General features: G+C 37.0%; 1 protein-coding gene across 3 annotated transcripts in view; it reads right to left on the reverse strand.

Annotated features, from left to right (window-relative positions):
- Window positions 1-2850: 2850 nt before the first annotated feature.
- The window catches only part of APPL1 (adaptor protein, phosphotyrosine interacting with PH domain and leucine zipper 1), a 53988-nt gene continuing 39368 nt past the window's right edge, over window positions 2851-17470 (reverse strand). For 2 of the 3 annotated variants that reach the window (XM_073351491.2, XM_073351493.2), the window contains 9 exons: window positions 16317-16408; window positions 15553-15735; window positions 12137-12186; window positions 11445-11619; window positions 11295-11331; window positions 9586-9732; window positions 9268-9318; window positions 8781-8870; window positions 2851-6643 (listed from right to left, as the gene is read on the reverse strand). In XM_073351491.2, the coding sequence (XP_073207592.1) occupies window positions 6494-6643; window positions 8781-8870; window positions 9268-9318; window positions 9586-9732; window positions 11295-11331; window positions 11445-11619; window positions 12137-12186; window positions 15553-15735; window positions 16317-16408 (975 nt within the window). In that variant the 3' untranslated portion in view covers window positions 2851-6493. The remainder of the gene's footprint in view (window positions 6644-8780; window positions 8871-9267; window positions 9319-9585; window positions 9733-11294; window positions 11332-11444; window positions 11620-12136; window positions 12187-15552; window positions 15736-16316; window positions 16409-17470) is intronic. The other variant, XM_073351492.2, reaches the window with a different exon arrangement.

Genomic DNA, 17470 nt, shown 5'->3' on the forward strand with positions numbered 1-17470 from the left:
AGACGTTTTGTTTAATGTTTCAGATGAGATTATTAATCACGAATTAAACAACCCTACCTTCTTCTTAAATTCTGTGCAAACATCAATTCTAATTTATAAACACTAAACATACACATAGGGCCAAGTCCTGCTTATTTATATGCAAGCATATCTAGAGTAAATTCACTGAATAATTATCTCTAGAATTACTCTGAATTTACACTCATGTAATTGAGCACAATCAACTAGATTTCAGAAGAGGAATAAATCAGCTAATGCCTATTGTTAAAACATGGAGTCAGTGCCAGCCTCATGATTACTGACAATGTTTCATCTGATTTTCTCTTCCAGACCTCAGAAACAATGTAATAGACTACATGAGTTTATCTTAACTGACTGTGTTCAGTTCCTGAGGGGACAAAAAAGCGTGGACCTTTTAAACTTGATTAGAATGGCAGTGTCAAAAGAAAAACTTTTCATGACTATGATGGGGATATACACACAGTATAACACAGTGCATTACAGAACCATAAACACCCATCCTTACATACATGAAGAATGTATGCAACAATACCAAGGTTACCCTGAAACATGTGATCATCAGGATTTACTGTTGTCTGTCACATTTACCTCTTAGATGAATAAAACTGGATAGTCACCTGAATAAAATTAAAATCTACACCATGCAACAAGCATACTAACCAATTATTTTTTAGTTAAGTGGTGATAACTATGAGGATACAATTTAGCAATAAAAAGATGATTAATTCTAACCAACACTGTTGCCACAATGTATGTGTGTTAAATGGCATTTTTAAACTCTTATTTCTACGTAACTGAGCTTTTAAAAGGCCAGACATACTGGTTTCACCTGCTGTAGGACCATGACTTCAGGTGCTACAGATAATATAATTCACCCAGTAGCAGAAAGATGGGCAGGCAGAGTATTTAACTAGAAGTGAAAACCGAATGAAGAGTTTCTAATCAATATTTCAATCTTATTCCAACGTGCACTTTGATAGCAATCTACCAACCATAGCCAAACATTAATGTAGGAAAAGCCATGCCAAATTAGCTAATTTAAGAACATGGAGCTTATATGTTTAAAAAAAAAAAACGTACTACTTATTGGAGTCTCTGCACTCCACTCAAACATTGGCATTTATTAAAAATAAAAAAAAAATCTTGGCAAAAACACTTTCCCCTAATGATTGACTTACAAATTTTACACAGAATATGGTTCCAAAGTCTGTTATATATGGAAAAATCACCTCCTACAGCCCCCAGAAGCTAACCTGAAAACCCGGTTTGAAAGAAGCAATTACATATGGAAACACACACACACATTCACACAAGTTCTTCTCGGTAAAATCCACTCTACATGGCCAAACAGCTACTTTGACATAGGCTATGTAACAATAAAGGTCAAAGGTAATACTACCCTTCATGAGAGCGGGATGGTACCTTATTAATCTGCTTTATACCACAGAGCTGATCTATCCTTCAACTCCTGTCTACTAGTAATTGGCCTAGTTCTTCATACTTCCATCTCCCTTAGCAGTGATCCCTTCCAGACTACATGTCAGAAGGCTCACTAGCCCTACCTGCTTACTCACTGCCAAAGTAGGGGTACCTCTACAAAGCTGTGCACAGGCTAGTCTACCTTAACTAGCTTGAATCCCGATAGCGTGGATAACAGTAGTAATGAAGACAGCACAATGAGGGTTCAGTGAAAGTAGTACAAACCCAGCATAGACCTTGTGTATATACTCTGCTTGCTCACGCATGGCACGCTGTTTTCACTGCTACTGTACTCACGCTAGCTAGATTCAAACTAAGTCAAGTAGGCTAGGCCCTGAATAGCTTTTGCTGAGTAGATATACCTTAAATGAGACTAGTGCCCTGTCGTGGCTCAGTGCAATGAGAACTCATAATTCAGAGGAAAAAATGGTCACTCCTAGTTGCTATGAGGGCAAGGGATACAGGGTCTTGTAAAAAATTACCAGTACATGCCCCATATATGAGAGGGTTGGGTAGTTCTACCAGGGGTAACTGGGGCAAACCCCTCTCAGCTTTGAAGTAGTTCTAGGTCACAGATCCAGGCACCCCATCTCTCAAGCACTGCAAACTAAGTATTCCTGACCTCACCTCCACCTCTTCACTTTAGCCCCCTAATCTCCTTCAGCATGCACTCTACTTGTGCTACCTCCACTTCCTTCAGTGCTCTCTCTGGATCGCCTCACATCTGTTTTTAATCCCCTGTAGGCAATGCAACTGTTCTACCAAGTATAAGGACCTCTCTTCTCATTCACCTCCCTTTTCCTGGGCATCACCCACTTTATTCAATTCCTTTCTTAAGATACTTCTAACATCAAGAAATGGGTTTGCAGCTTCTTTTTAGTAGCTGAAAGAATCATTCTAAGGTGCTAGAAAAAGAGATGCTTCTTGCTCCTCAACTATCAGGCTCAAACGATTTATCTATATATCACAGGGGCGGGCAAACTTTTTGGCCTAAGGGCCACATCGGGTTTCCAAAATTGTATGGAGGGCCGCTTAGGGGAGGCTGTCTCTCCCCAAACAGCCAGGCATGGCCTGGTCCCTGCCTCCTATCTGACCCCCCCTCTCCCCGCTTCTCACCCCCAACAGCCCCCCAGGACTCCTGCCCCATCCAGCCCCCCACATCCCCTGACCGCCCCTGGAACCCCTGCCCCTGACTGCCCCCCACTGCCCCATCCAACCTTCCCTCTCCTTCCTGACTGCCCCCCCGGGACCCCTGACCCCATTCAACCCCTTTGTTCCCTGCCCCCTATCCACACCCCCACCCCCTGACCACCACCCCCAACTCCCCTGCCCTCTATCCAACCCCCCCTCCCTCCCCCGCTCCCTTACCACGCTGCCTGAAGCGCCAGTGGCTGGTGATGCTACAGCCGTGCCACCCAGAGCACCGGGTCAGGCCGCGGCTCTGCAACTGCGTTGCCTGGCCGCCCAGAGCATTGCACCAGCAGTGCGGCGCACTGAGGCTGCGGGGAAGGGGGGGACAGCAGGGGAGGGGTCGGGGGTGAGCCTCCCGGGCCAGGAGCTCAGGGGCCGGGTAGGAGGGTCCCGTGGGCCGGATGTGGCCCACACTTTGCCCACCTCTGATCTAACATGACATTAAATGCAGAAACTAAGAAACAAATGGAAGAGATACAATAATATATCAGGTCACATCTTAAAGACCTACATACCATAATAAATTTTACACACACACACACACACACACACACACACACACACCTCTTATTCCTTGTAGAGCCTTTCCAAGTTTAAGTAAGTCTAATATTTATGCTAGGGTAATTTAACAAGAGATGAAATAGTCTAAATATCTATGGCTCCCTGTGAGCCCTGAACAGCTAGACTCAGGATAACTAAGCAAGCTGGCTTTAAATCTAAGGGATAAGGAAAAATAATCCCAAAATGTTTTTGGAAACTCTTAAAAAACATTCCCCTAAAATGTTTTTTGTGAAATATGTAGAAAAAGATTAGGCTTTGACTATCATGACTGAAGTGTCTTGTTTAATTTACAGAAAGGTTGAGAATGAATTAAACAAAGCTGATAATCAAAAATTAAATGGCGAATTTCCAAGGCTTTTAATGGCCCCTCTGGTAGATCATGAGTCAGGCAGGATAGAGGATTTAAAGTTGCTGGGAGCTGGGAAAATTCAAAACCCTTGAATGGAGCAAGACCCCACCCTATTTTGCTTGCTACTTGCTGGCATCACACCAGGATCTCTCCTGTCCTGTAAACATGGCATGCTGAAGAATGGACAGAAGGGTTTGGGGGCATGGGCCTGCTCCCTAGTCTCCTCCAGGTTGGGTCCCGTATTTCCTGGTACAGCATATTTTCCAGGTGCTGCTGCCGCCTTGACCTAATCTGGATGCATTTGAGTTCTGTAGGCTTCCGAAAAGGATATAAAGATTATGATGTATATTTCTTTCTAGGTCCAGGGTGCCATCTCATTTCATTGACAATCACATCAGGTAAGGTACCTGAGATCTATTATAGTCATTCTGTAGGATCTAAATTTGAGAGGCTTAGTTTTGTTTCCAGCTATGACTGGATGTTTGCACTACAATTTTGAGAATCAAGATACCAATTCAATGCTATTTGTCATCTAAAGACCAATGGGAACCCTATCCTGGCCAAACTGGTAAATTGTGGCCATTTGCCAGGTTGCAGGCAAGTTTAAGGATGAGTGCAGTCAGTTAATGGGAATCCTGTATTACAAAATCTTCAAATAGATGGGAGTCCAACACCGGTTCCTTTTTGGCAAATAATTTGTTTCTAGCTTTAGTCAAAATCTAAACTAAAAGAAGGTCAATCTGTAATTCAAAGATATTTATCTAGGTTAGAACACAGCCTTCTGAACACAATTTGTGCATCCCCCCTACAATACCATGTCAGGAGGGTTGAAAGTACCCCAGCAAAAGGATACAGGCAGAATAGCCATGTAACAAGCTATACTAATTCTATGTAGTGTTCAGATAAGCCCTTTGATTGGTATGAAAGTCCCAACAGCAAAGGGAGCAAACAATCCCAATTCTCTGAAATATCCCTTCAATGAGAATAATGCAATAAAAATTAAGGAAAATTTTAAACTGAATATCAAGAAAACTTCAAGTTGATTCTGTCTCCCACATGAAGTGTGGTGGGTGTTACGCTTAAACTGGCCAACCCACTAAGCAATCCTGCACAGGGAGATAACTAGATCACTTAATAAACTAGAAACTGAAAAGACATGATTTCATACTCTTTCTGTGGGTTTTTGGAAATTTTTAGCTGGATTTTAAACAGGTAGAGGAGGCAGATTGCAAGATACAATAAGTGTGAAGTAGACGGTCACCTGGTCTGCAAGAAGGTGATGCTGGTGGAAGAAATATAAGTGAGAAAAGTTAGTCAGAAATGTAAGCAGCCAGTGCAAATTGCAGAGATAGAAAGTCCAAAATTCCTGGTGCCAACCATCCTTTTATAAGCCTAGGATCGGGAACGGAGAAAAATCTGCATATGCTCCCTTCGGATCTTCAAGTTGGCAGGAACAAATGGGCAGTCTTCTAGATTGGAGGATAGCTGTTCATGGGAATGGCTGTATACAATAACTTGTATAATGAATAAGAAATGACATTTAGAACAAGTAGAAAGCCTTATATAAACTGGAAAATATACATAAGTTGAAACCGACCCAGAAGTACAGCTGTATTTTCATGTTTAGTACATTTCCTTGCATTACTGTACTACACTAGATTTTCCCTGACACTGATACATAAATGTATCTTCTGTTCATTGGACTTCACTATATACAGTAATCAGTGCAAAAATAAATAAATTCTCTTACATTAACTGGTTTCCTATTCAGGATGAAAAGGTCAAAGCACATTTGATATAGTACAAAATAAGTTATGTACATCATGCAGTAGTACGGAGATCAGGCTTAAGAGCTGTAAGCAGACACCTGTGAAAGATGCTTCAAGCAGTTTAGATAGGAAGTATGATTTGTATGCTTGCACCCTATCGCTATTAAATATTTTTTGAAAAATACATTTACATGCAATGACGCAACCCCCTCCCCCCCAACCTCTTTCTAGTAAATTTAGTGAACTGGTTCCAAGGCATGTGGGTATTTGAAGATCTTCTAAACAGCTGGTTCAATCCAACATTTTCACAATGTTAACATACTTTTTATTATAAAGTAAACCCCAAGTACTGGACAGTTACTACAGTCCTATGACAGAGAACTGAGAATGTGGTACTTTTATTTTCAGGGGTATACACACTGTATTCTCATCTTGAAGTGAAAGGGTTTATAACACAATTCCCCATGCACCAAGATGCAAATACATCCCTCTAAGTCTTATCTAGGTTAAATGGAGTAAAATCTTTTTTACCATCCAATAAAGTGTCCTAAGTTATATTAAAAAGGAAACAGAGACAGTACCATCCAATTCGACATAAAACAAAAATTATAATCTCTCTCTCTCTCATCTATCTAAAACTATTGCACATTTATCTGGTGTTATTGAGGATTAATTTTTTTTTATAAACCCAGAAAATTCTGAAACAGTGCTAAGTTCAAAGCCCACTTTTGTTCTGTGTACAGCAATTTAAAGAACAATATTTCAGTGTACTGTTGAAGCCCAATCAGAAGATGAATTTTTGTTTCAGAACAGTCAGCTGCATAACCAGGTAAGTGAAAAAAAGTTTCCATATTTAAGAGAAGTCGAAGATGTAATTCTGTAGCAAACATGGCAAGTCACCATGCCTCTTTCTGACACATGGAAGGTATATATTTACATTAAAAGGCAGAGTTAGTTAATGAATGTTTAAAAGAAAAAACAACAAAGTATAATCTGGTCAGCATATTGTTAAGTGTTCTAGATAATAAGCAGACCCTCCACTTCCATTCTCTCTTCTTGTGTAATTTGTGCCATTTCACCACAAATACGTCCAAAGATTCCAGTTTTAATAAGATCAGTAACCTCATGCTTCGGACTCTCTTTTCTTCTTCCCATCTTCTCCCAAATCACTGTCTTCTGACTGGCTACTGCTAAGGAGTACAAATTGTCCCTCTCCACTGCTCTGACTGGGTCTACTGGAAGCAGCTATCAATCGGCTCTGCTCCTCCAAGTCCTAATATGGGAGGCAGGGAGGAAGGAAGAGAAGGGGAAAAAATATTCACTTCAGAACTTTCCATAGTGAAAAGGAATTCCAATGCCGCTCTGCAAGAGTGGAAATTATCTTATTTAGAGCTATGCAGTGGCAACTTGTAGAGAGGAATTTAAAAGATTCTATGGGAAACCAAGAACAATAACTTCAGTGACCAGTGCAGATGGATTTAAATCACGATTTAAAGCAGAAAACAAATCTTGATTTAAATAATTTTAATCTTGTCTTGCATTTGTACTTTTTAGTTATTTCCCTAAAAGAGGTTGATGTGTCGTTTGGTAGCAGTAACCATTACAAAGTGTTAATTTGCAACTAAATTCAGTTTTTAGGCTAAATTTGGCGCTTAGTTTTGCTAATCAAGAGGATACAGTATATCTACAAACATTTATTTAAGCAATTATGTACCTTAAATTTACCTTTATTCAGATTCTTAATTTGTATATTTATTATTTTAGAAAATAGTGAATGATGCATTTCTGATTTACTAGATGAATATTAATTTTTTTTTACTTGTGATGTATCACATTTTATGTGGATGGAAATTCAAATTCAATTAAATGCACAGAAACAGTATTTAATTTTTTTAAAATTAACTAAATAAAACTACCTTAACTATATTGGATACATAAAAAAAGTTCATCAAAACATTTTGCATTTAAAATTAACTGATTTATTGAAGTATTATCTTTAGTGAGTGAACTGAACTGATGGTGACCAGAGTGTCCTTCAAGATTTTAGAACTAGCAGACTTCATTCTCTCACATCCAGTTTTTATTCATAGACCTAAAGAGGAAAACAAACTTTTCTGCTTTTTCAACTCCCACTGGTTTCTGAACTTTGAATGAACTAGTAATTGAACTGAACTGGTTGAATAAACTGAGATGCAGAAAATATTCTTTGCACCTGCAGAAGAGGTGACTGCTGTCTAACACTGGATCTATATGACTTCCACCAGTTAAGTGGTTTGACTTTTTAAAAAGAAAAATCTTGCAGCAAACATATACTGCTTAATTTTCTTTAAAAAAATTATTTTAATAGGCCTTAACATAGGCAATCGTGATTTAAAATACAATTTTAATACGTGTTTTTAATTAATCTAGATTTAAGTTAAATTAAAAATTATTTTTAATCATCAATTTTATCTACCTGGGCAGCAGCTAGCTCTATGTGAACAACTAATAAGAAAACATTTTATTCTAAGTAATGTATTCCTATTCCCAGCAAACTCAATTCTACACGGACAAGCAGTATTGCAGAAGAACACAAACTTTGAAATACAATATGACATTTATGATCTCTGATGTATAAAATTTCATAATAGACTATTTGGTTTTGGAGTTTTATTGTTTGTTAATTTTTTTTAAAGTCAGTAAAACAATGCAATAGTAACAGGGGAGGAGAGGAGGTGGATTAGGTTAACAATATTTTTAGAGTTACAGTTTGAGTCTGCCCCCAGTTGCAAGTAAAAGTCAATCATTTTTCAAAACGCTAAACTTTTAAAAGTGGTTTCTATCGAAGATGAGTTCTAATACATCATCTGTTGTATCTTACATGCATGTTTTCTCAGGTTGCTTCAGTCAGGATCTAGACTAAAATTTAAAATATTAAAGTTTACTTACAGCATCAGATCAAGGGGTCCACTGCTGTGGTAGCAAGGTATGCTCAATGCTTAGAGGGAGGCATGAATTTGCAAAGCTGACTATCAGCACTGAAAACATGAGGCCTTTAGCCTACAGACTGACACACCATCATCATCCACAAAGAGCTTGATTATAAGGACGCTGCCAACCACATTGAAATTTTTTAAAAAATTTAACCTTTACTAAAGTTTAGATTCAGGAAGTGAAGCAGAAATAAAATTGTTCAGATTTAATCCTAAAATGTTTCCATAGTTAAAACATACTAAGATCCCAAAACCCAAAATTTACTACATTTAGCAAATAAAAAAAAATCAAATTGACAGAGTTTCCAGGCAAAATCAAGCCCACCGTGTTTTTTCTACTAACGAATGTAACGTAGTCTGGGGTAAAGAGCTATGAAAGACAGCATGAAGGTTAATGAATAAGAAAATATTAGTACTATAAGTAATCATGAGACATACCTTTTCAATTTGCTTTTGTTTACTGAGTTCTTTCTGTTGTTTCTCCTTTACTTTGTCTATTTCTTTTTGTTTTTCAGATGCTCTACGATCCTAAAGAAGTAAAGGATATAAATAAGGCTAATCTTTGTAAATTGGGATATATAAAACACTGCCACCTTGTAGGAGTTTCCTTAAGATCGTTAAATCAAACATTGATATAACTAAGTTTGTATACCATTATTCTTACCTTAAAAGACTTATCTCTGCTGAAATGAACAAAAACTTTATCTGCAATACCCTTTTCCAATCAGTCTTAGTATGAAACCTATTAAATCTTTATCACTTCTTGACAAGTTTAAATATCACCTAGATACTATGCAATAGACTCTTTAGAAATTCTTAATCTGCAGATTGCTGCCAGACACAGTGCTATTATCTACATACTTCACATACTGCATTTTGCACGCACGCACACACACACCCTTTTTTCCCTACTTAAGAATCTTACCAATTCTGCATGAAAAGCAATCTGTTTTGCTAGTCCAACAGAGTCGCAAATCTAAATAGAAACAAATTGAATATTCAGAAAGTATGGAAAATAAATATTCCTTTAAAATTAAGAAAAATTTCCACAACTTCAAATAGACTGAGTATTAAAGCACTTTCAGATCCTTGGACTGACAGCCTAACATACCAAAAAACAAAAAAAACCAAAAACACAAACTTCTAAAAATTTCTTCATACAACTTGAATGAGAGCTAAGACCTTGAAATCCACATCAAATTTGAAACAAGATAAAAGTGTAAGTAACATAGTACTGTAATACCTTTTCCCCTTCATTGTTTGATTCAAATATATAACAGACAGATGTTGTATGGCCCTCAACTCTCCCTCCTGAGGACCGAAGCACAAATCCAAAAAGGCGTTTATTCTCCTGGTGTGTAGCATACAAGACTACACTTGGCAAAGGAAACTGCCAAAAAAAGGATGAAATAATGGGAATTTAAAGTTTGGTCTATACATCTTTGAATACCAGATATCGATATACTGTAGCTTACTAAAACAACAAAATAAATGGATATGATCAGCAGAAAGAATTTCATTATACCTGATCAAATTGCTGAATAATGCTTTTGGCATTGTAGCAAACTGAAATAGGTTATCAAAAACATTCAGTGACCAAACACATGCAGATCTTTCAAAAACGTACATTGTGCAGAGAGTAGTATAGCATTTGCATACAACAAATGTTACAGTGAAGTCTGAGTTCCTGTTTCTTTTCTAGGCATGTGCACGCACACACTTTTTCAGATACTCAGCTCTCTCATACAAATTCCTTCGGGGACTAAATTTTCAATATGTGGTCTCAGTCTCAGAAGGATGGACTGTTTTTGAAAACTATGACCTGAATACATTCACGAATTTTGAGTTGTGCATGCATGCATGCACACACACACACTTTTTGTATTATGTTCAGTTGACATTTTTGCACTCCCATAATTAAAAAAAGGCTGAAGATAGAAATTTCAAACTTGGGTTCTTTTCAAAACTTCACAAAAAATGGAAAACAACCCAAGATTGAAGAAAATAGTTTAAATTAGTTTTAAAATTATGACAGCTCAAAGTTAAAACAGTTACACCATCATTTTTTTTTTTATTTAGGGTTTTTTTTGGAGCCCTCATACTAAAACAGTTTAGAGCACTGGGCACATGATGAATTGCCTTAGTTCACATTTAACAGCTTACAGCCCTAAGACAGCTCTGCACTTTAGGCCTTAGAGTTCATGAATGCACAGCTGCTTTTAGCATTGAGAAGTTTTACATGCTTCATTTATTAAGGAGTCCTTAAGACACTTAACACAATTACTTCTCTTCAGCTCTCTAAAAAAGACCCAGCAATCAAATTTAAAGCATTATTGTTCATGCAATACAGACTAAAAAAATTAAGCAAACAAATCAAAAATAAAAAAGTTAAGGTTGTTACTGAAGGTTAACGTGGCCATACTGAATATATTGTGTCAAGTATTCCATTGATTTCTTTTAGAATGCAAGACATTACTCTGTATTATTAATTTTTAGAGATAAAAATAAGTTGACCATAAGACATGTCACATACAAGACATGCAACATGGCCAATTTAATAATGCATTAGAGCCATCGCCTTTCGAACTTCCTGACTCGTGTAACTGACATCCCACCCTTAATGTTAACGTCTGACTTTGTACTTACTACTCACTACAAAAACCTATCTTGCCAATTTTATTATGCTCTTGCCATTTCAAATAATGAAAAAGGCACTGTTTGAAATGTTTACTTAATCAAATTAATTCATCACCGAAAACAGTCTTTCACTTAGCCATTTTAATACATAATTCAGTAAACTGATAACTTAAGTTTTGTGGGAAATTGTTTAGAAATCTCATTACACAGTATCGTTGATATTTAAGAGAATGAAAATTGTATTCAAACAAAATTAGACATAAAAATCAGAAAAAATGAATTGGTTGCTTTAACATTAGCACTTAAATTACTTACCCTGAGCCTTGTAACTTGCGTCTGTGGATCTATTAACCTAAAATGTTAAACAAACAAACAAATCACACAGTAAATTTTCTAAATTGGAAGGATCATTTGAAAATATATTTGTGAAAGTCAACTTCAGCAAAATTTAGGAAGGATACTTACTTTAAACAGTCACAAGTGACTAATAAATGTGATTCTGTCATCCTGAAAATATTATGGATAGCCCGGGCTGCTAGTATTTGGCGCATTGTTTCATAAACAACATCTGGACTTTCATCAGATTTAACCTCCATGGAGCCAAGGAATCTTACAATAAATAACTGGTGAAGAATGGAATCTAAGAAGATAAGAGTATTCAATAAGCAGTACCAAACCATTTCTGGGTTTTCCAATTTAAACATTACTGTTTCCATGACTAATCACAGAAGGAGGATTTCTAAGTTAGTAAAATATTATAAACAAAATCCCAACCCACACTCTAACTCAAAATTATACTTCCAATATTTGTTTATGAATGACAGATGCAGTTACTGAAACAGCAAGATACACATCTGTCTACTAAGTTTTTCACTTAGGTTTAGTGAACATGAAAGACTCAACTAGTTAGACTTCCAGACTGTAGTCTCACCTGACTCATCTGATGCAGTATGTGCTAATGCAATCCACCAGTCCAGCAATGGGTGCTGAGCTAGTTATTTTAGACACATCTGCTGTAGATGAAGAAAGCACTCAAGTATGCTTTAACTGAATACTAGCATACAAGTCTTAATTTTATAGCTTCTATAAAAAGCAAATTAGTTTTGAAAAGTATCTCAATCAAGAATATTTTGTACTTAAATGAAATCCTGTTTTACCTTCTGTCTCAGATTTTTTGCCTCCAGATTCACCAAATGGGTTTGTACGTCTATTAAAAAATTAAAACATTAAACCAGGAGTCAGAGTGCAAGAGCCATTGACATATAACCTAGACTCATTGTTGTACCAATAAAATAAAAACCAGCAGGATCTTATTAAAGGGAAAAAGGCAAAATACCACATTTATTGTGAATACAGAAAGAATCATAGTAAGCAGTTAGTTATAGTTATAACATTCCATTCAGTCTCAAATTTATTCTCACATTCATTCATACACACATACACACACACACACACACACACACAGGTTCTGCAAGGTTGTTATCATAGTTACCAGCCTTAGAGTTGCTCATGCCAAGCCACTGGCCAGGTGGCCTGGACATGAGGAGGGAGCAGGGCCTTGTCAGATGCTCATCTGATGCTCCTGGAAGTTGGTTTGCAGAATCAGACCCCAAAGTTCTCACTTTTTAGAGTCTATTTTTATAGGAATTTCTTCCTATGCCAGTCTATGGGAATTGCTTCATCATGCTGTTGCTGAATCAATCAGCAGATAGCACATTCCTGACGGCTCCAAGATGTTATCTTGTTCTTTGGTTCTCCCATCCTTGAGGCTGTTGGGTGGATTCCAGTCTGCCCTCCGGGTGGCGTCCTCTGGTTATTTCCACTTGACACCTTCTTCAGCCGATGGACACTGGATTCTTAGGCTGGCACCTCCCTGATCATTCAGTTATTATCCACACCAAGCATCCATCCACATACATCCTCTATCTCTATTTTAATCACAATGGTTAATGCAACAAAAGGGCGGGGAGTCTCTGGGTGCTGTTTCTGTTGTTAGAGTATTGCTTTGAGTCTCTCTCTGTGTGAATTGCTTTGAGAACAGACTCTGTCTTAGAATGTACTAACACAATTAGCAGCTTGCAAGTTTCACACATAGAGGGAGAGAAACAGTACCAAAAACCAAGAGACCTCTTAATTAGTAATACCCTGGAATTTAAACTCTGGGGAATCAAACTCATTTGTGATTTTAATACAGAACTTCTTTAATATGATCCAACATCATTCTACATCAAATAAAGCAACATAGTAATTTCACCGATTGGGATCAAAATAGATAGCCCACCTATGAGTCACAAGGACAGACTTACTAGATGTGTGTTTAAGACACAAGCTGCTGCATTTGAGTGGAGAGCGCAGGATCTGGGGAGTGGGGAGGAAATATCAGGTGCTATCTGTCCCACTGTTGTGGTAGGAATGCAATTTGAGCTTGTCGTCTGCACATAAACACAACCCCAATGAATCACTTAATCTTGTTAATTTTTGAAAAGACAGAGTTTTATTTCAAGTCTCATTGAACAGCTTCAGGGAGCGCAGCCAAAAGCTAGTCCTCCAAGAGATTAATTGAAAACAGCACACCTTTCCCCACTTTTTCAAGCCGCTGAATTACTTGCTACAGGGAAGTCACTGGTGTTGTCTCAAATGCAGCTCTCTGAAAACATCCCTGGGGTTTTACTCCTAGAGGGTCAAGAGAAATGTGGCTATATCTGACTCTCAGAAGAGACATAATTACTCTCAATTATAATAAAGTGAAAATACTCTAGGCTTCCAGTCTGCATTTTTCAAGAGAAGGAAAGTAATGTAAAAAGAAAATTTCGAGCTGGGGAACTAGCTGAAGCTCTCAAGGAGAAAGGAAAGATATTTTCTTGGCTAATTGGCATTGCTGAAAACTCTCAATGAGGACAGCTGGTAATAAGAGTTAAATTTCATATCAGCTTTTACCAGGAAAAAAGTGAAGATGTCACTTTTTCCAAATGTCTGATATGGTCCTAAAATTCATTTTTAGAATAAATCCAACATCTGCCTTGATATGTAATACAGAATAAGTCTGTCTTCTTTATTTGTGTGGCCTATGAGATGGGATTGTTAATCTTTAAATTAATAATGAAATGTTAACTTAAACTAATCAAAAGTAGTGTGTGAACTTTGGATAATCATTGAACTAAATAATTAAACTCTGAACTAAAGTTTGCATGGCAAAAAATGTACAGAAGAATGGCGAGTCCCAAAAAAGATTGTTCATCTGTTCAAATATACCTAGGAAAATTCCCACAACCAGATTTTGTTGGTGCTCAGACATTTGCAGTCCCTCAGAATCAGAACAGTATGGAGAAAATAAATTCTAAGCTTTTTGTGGTCTAATCAAATGCAAAAAATCACCTAACAGATGTACTTCATATTTGTACCTGAAACACAGTGACGATTTTTAAAAAAGTATTGTGATAATGGTACTAAGACAAGTATAGCATGTTTCCAATCTATACCAAATGGAGTAGTGGTTTTTTAAAAATCTTTTTAGGGAAATATTGACTGCATCTCTATATAATCTTTCCCACCTGAGACAAAATCATGAATATATAAGATAGAAAAAAATATCTTTGTTGACATGAGTTTTTGGTACGCTATTATATGCTTTTCATTGCCTAGAATCCAGTTCAGTTCTTATCAACCTATTTTAATCAATATGTTGTACTTAATTTGATGCACTGTTTAATAGTCTCATTATTCTTCTAACGAAAAGGAAAAATGAGTTGAGTTGAATACTGTACATCACACGATTTTCTTCTGTGTGAACTCTAAGTTTCTTCTCTCTGGTAATAGACACTCCAACATGGGGGTCAAACTCACAAATCAAATATTTTTTGTAAGACGACACCCATAAGTCACAAGACTTAAGTCACAAAATAGTTTTCAGTTTCCCTCAGATGAATGGGATCTACTATCAACAACAAAGATTAATTAACTTGAATTCTGTACAAACAGTTCTGTAAAGGCAATGCACGGTATCTTATCAGGCATCTTATTTTGAATGGGAAAATAAAACAAACAAAAACAAGCAGAAGAAAGAAGTTGTTTTATATTTTGGGAGAACTGTAAGACAATTCTCAACCTGTCTGTTTACGATTGCTCTAGAAGCCTAGATCATTTTCACTCACCTTTTAGTTTAGGAAGAGTGTCATCAGTATGCCATCACCACCTGGAGGCAGGGCTACCAAATTTCTCTTGAGTTTCCAAGAGGAAATACCCAAGGTGCTGAGCGAGCAAGCAATAGGAAAGGAAAATATACTTTTTAAAACCAAATGATTATGACGCATAAGCTGTTAAACAGGGTGAGAAAAGCTGCTGCAAAACTGAAAAACTACATCTTGAATTTACAGTAAATACTTGGCAGTTTCACAATTATGCGTGAAAAAGATACTGTTTTGCAGGCCTGCTCTCTGCATACTTGTCACAAAAAACGTCAAAGCAAAGAAAATACACATGATGGAGTTACTGGCTGGATTCACTTTCCTTACTTTTGTTTCTGTAATTGTAAAACAGACAAATACAAGGATTTTTCTTCCATTGCTTCTCCTACCTGCCCGATTGCCCTGAGGCTTTTGCCTGACCAGGCTGATCTTCACTAACTGGAGAAATTATGTCAAATTGTATCGGTGTGTCAGGGGCAACAAGGGAATCCAAGGAAAGTGCTGATAAAGCTGCTGATTCAGATCCCAGAGACCCAGAGCTATTAGTACGAGCTGTTGGAGGCCGAGATTGTCTAAAACAAAACAAAGAGCGATGTAAGCTTATAGATAACAAATGAAACTCCACGGTGGACACAAATATAATATTATGAAACTTGGGAAAAATAAAACAAGACAAATATTAGAAGAAACTTAAGAGAAACAATACTATCATTACAAAGTATAAAGAAATGCAGTCTAGATTCAATTTCAATCATTTACTACTTTCTCTCATCACTGAGATACTAGAATGTGAAATACTAGAATGTGAAATATCCTACAGCTAGAAGTCTGATGCTAATTGTTAGAAATATTGAGAAAATTGAATCAAGATTGTCAAAAGCCAACAAATTAGTCACATGGCTTAAATGGTAAAGTACCAAAACTGGATACAGTGCTGGATCATTTATTTCTTAATGTACATCATAGAACATTAAAATATTTATCAAAAATGCATTTGCTACATTGTTCAAGAACTTGTTTTTATCCTGTTAAAGGTTTTAAAAGTCACTGTAGACAACTGAAACCTTTTCTGCAAATCATGTTATTTTAGAAGCCTTCACCAGACACCCATTAGAAATGTGCTCTTAAAATGACCAACTGTTCCGTAATGTACATTGTTGGCCGCATGCTCTCATGTCTCTGTTGGAAGGATGGAGAGGGGGTGACAGCCTCCAAAGCTGATTGATTTACACGTGCAGCAATTTCCTACGTAATTAAAAGAAAAAAGGTAACTGAAAACATTCTCGTCAAATTCAATTTAGAATGTTCAGTTTAAATTTTACATGCAATAGGAGAAACTATAAATTAAATCTATGCTGGAACCCCATGTTCCTATCAGTGGCAACACCTATTAATACCAGGATGATATATGGCCCCAACTCTGTATTCATCAAAATATACATGTATGTAACTCACATTTGTTTCATTGATGTTAGTGATTGCATAGTAGGGACAACAAAAACCTTTAGTTTCCTATTTACAGTTTAGTTAATTTAGACATTGTCACACAAATAGCTTTGCTATTATCCACAAACTCATTATTAGTCCAAAAATTGAAAACTGGTATCACAAGCAACGTGTTTGTTTTGTTTGTTATTGAACTGGCAGATCTACACTTGTCAAGTTTCCAGTACTTAATGAGGAGCTTATATTTCATGGTTCCATAGTGGATTCATGTACAATTTGATATAGTGCCTGTATATTATGCTTCCACTAGTTCTCAACTCTAGAATATGATCAATGGAAGGTTACCATTCTGGTACTTCACAACACTGCACCTGCCAAAGGCCTGAGGCAGAAGAGTATCTTATTTGATTTATATTCATACCCCACAGGATTAGCAGAAAGCAGGAACATCACCTGTGAGAATGACTTCGCAGTTGCAAGTAAGAAGTCTGAGTATTTATTCAACCAATTACCCTAATTTACTAACATTTTGGGTGTCCTCCAAGACCTCTGAATAACCGGAGTTATATTTTGCCACCTACTGAATGATCAAGACCACTTTGATTAGCTCCATGCATGGCCTCCTTCCTACACAAACTGTTACTAAGTTAATTTTGTCATAGATAAGGCCCTACCAAATTCACAGTCCATTTTGGTCAATTTCATGGTCATAGGATTTTAAAAATCATAAATTTCATGGATTTCAGCTATTTAAATCTGAAATGTCACGCTGTTGTAATCTTAGGGGTCCTGACCCATGAAAGGAGTTGTCGTGGGGTCGCATGGTTATTGTAGGTGGGGCTGTGGTACTGCTACCCTTAT

The sequence above is a fragment of the Lepidochelys kempii genome, chromosome 7, assembly GCF_965140285.1.
Source record: "Lepidochelys kempii isolate rLepKem1 chromosome 7, rLepKem1.hap1, whole genome shotgun sequence".
NCBI classification, from domain to species: Eukaryota; Metazoa; Chordata; order Testudines; family Cheloniidae; genus Lepidochelys; species Lepidochelys kempii.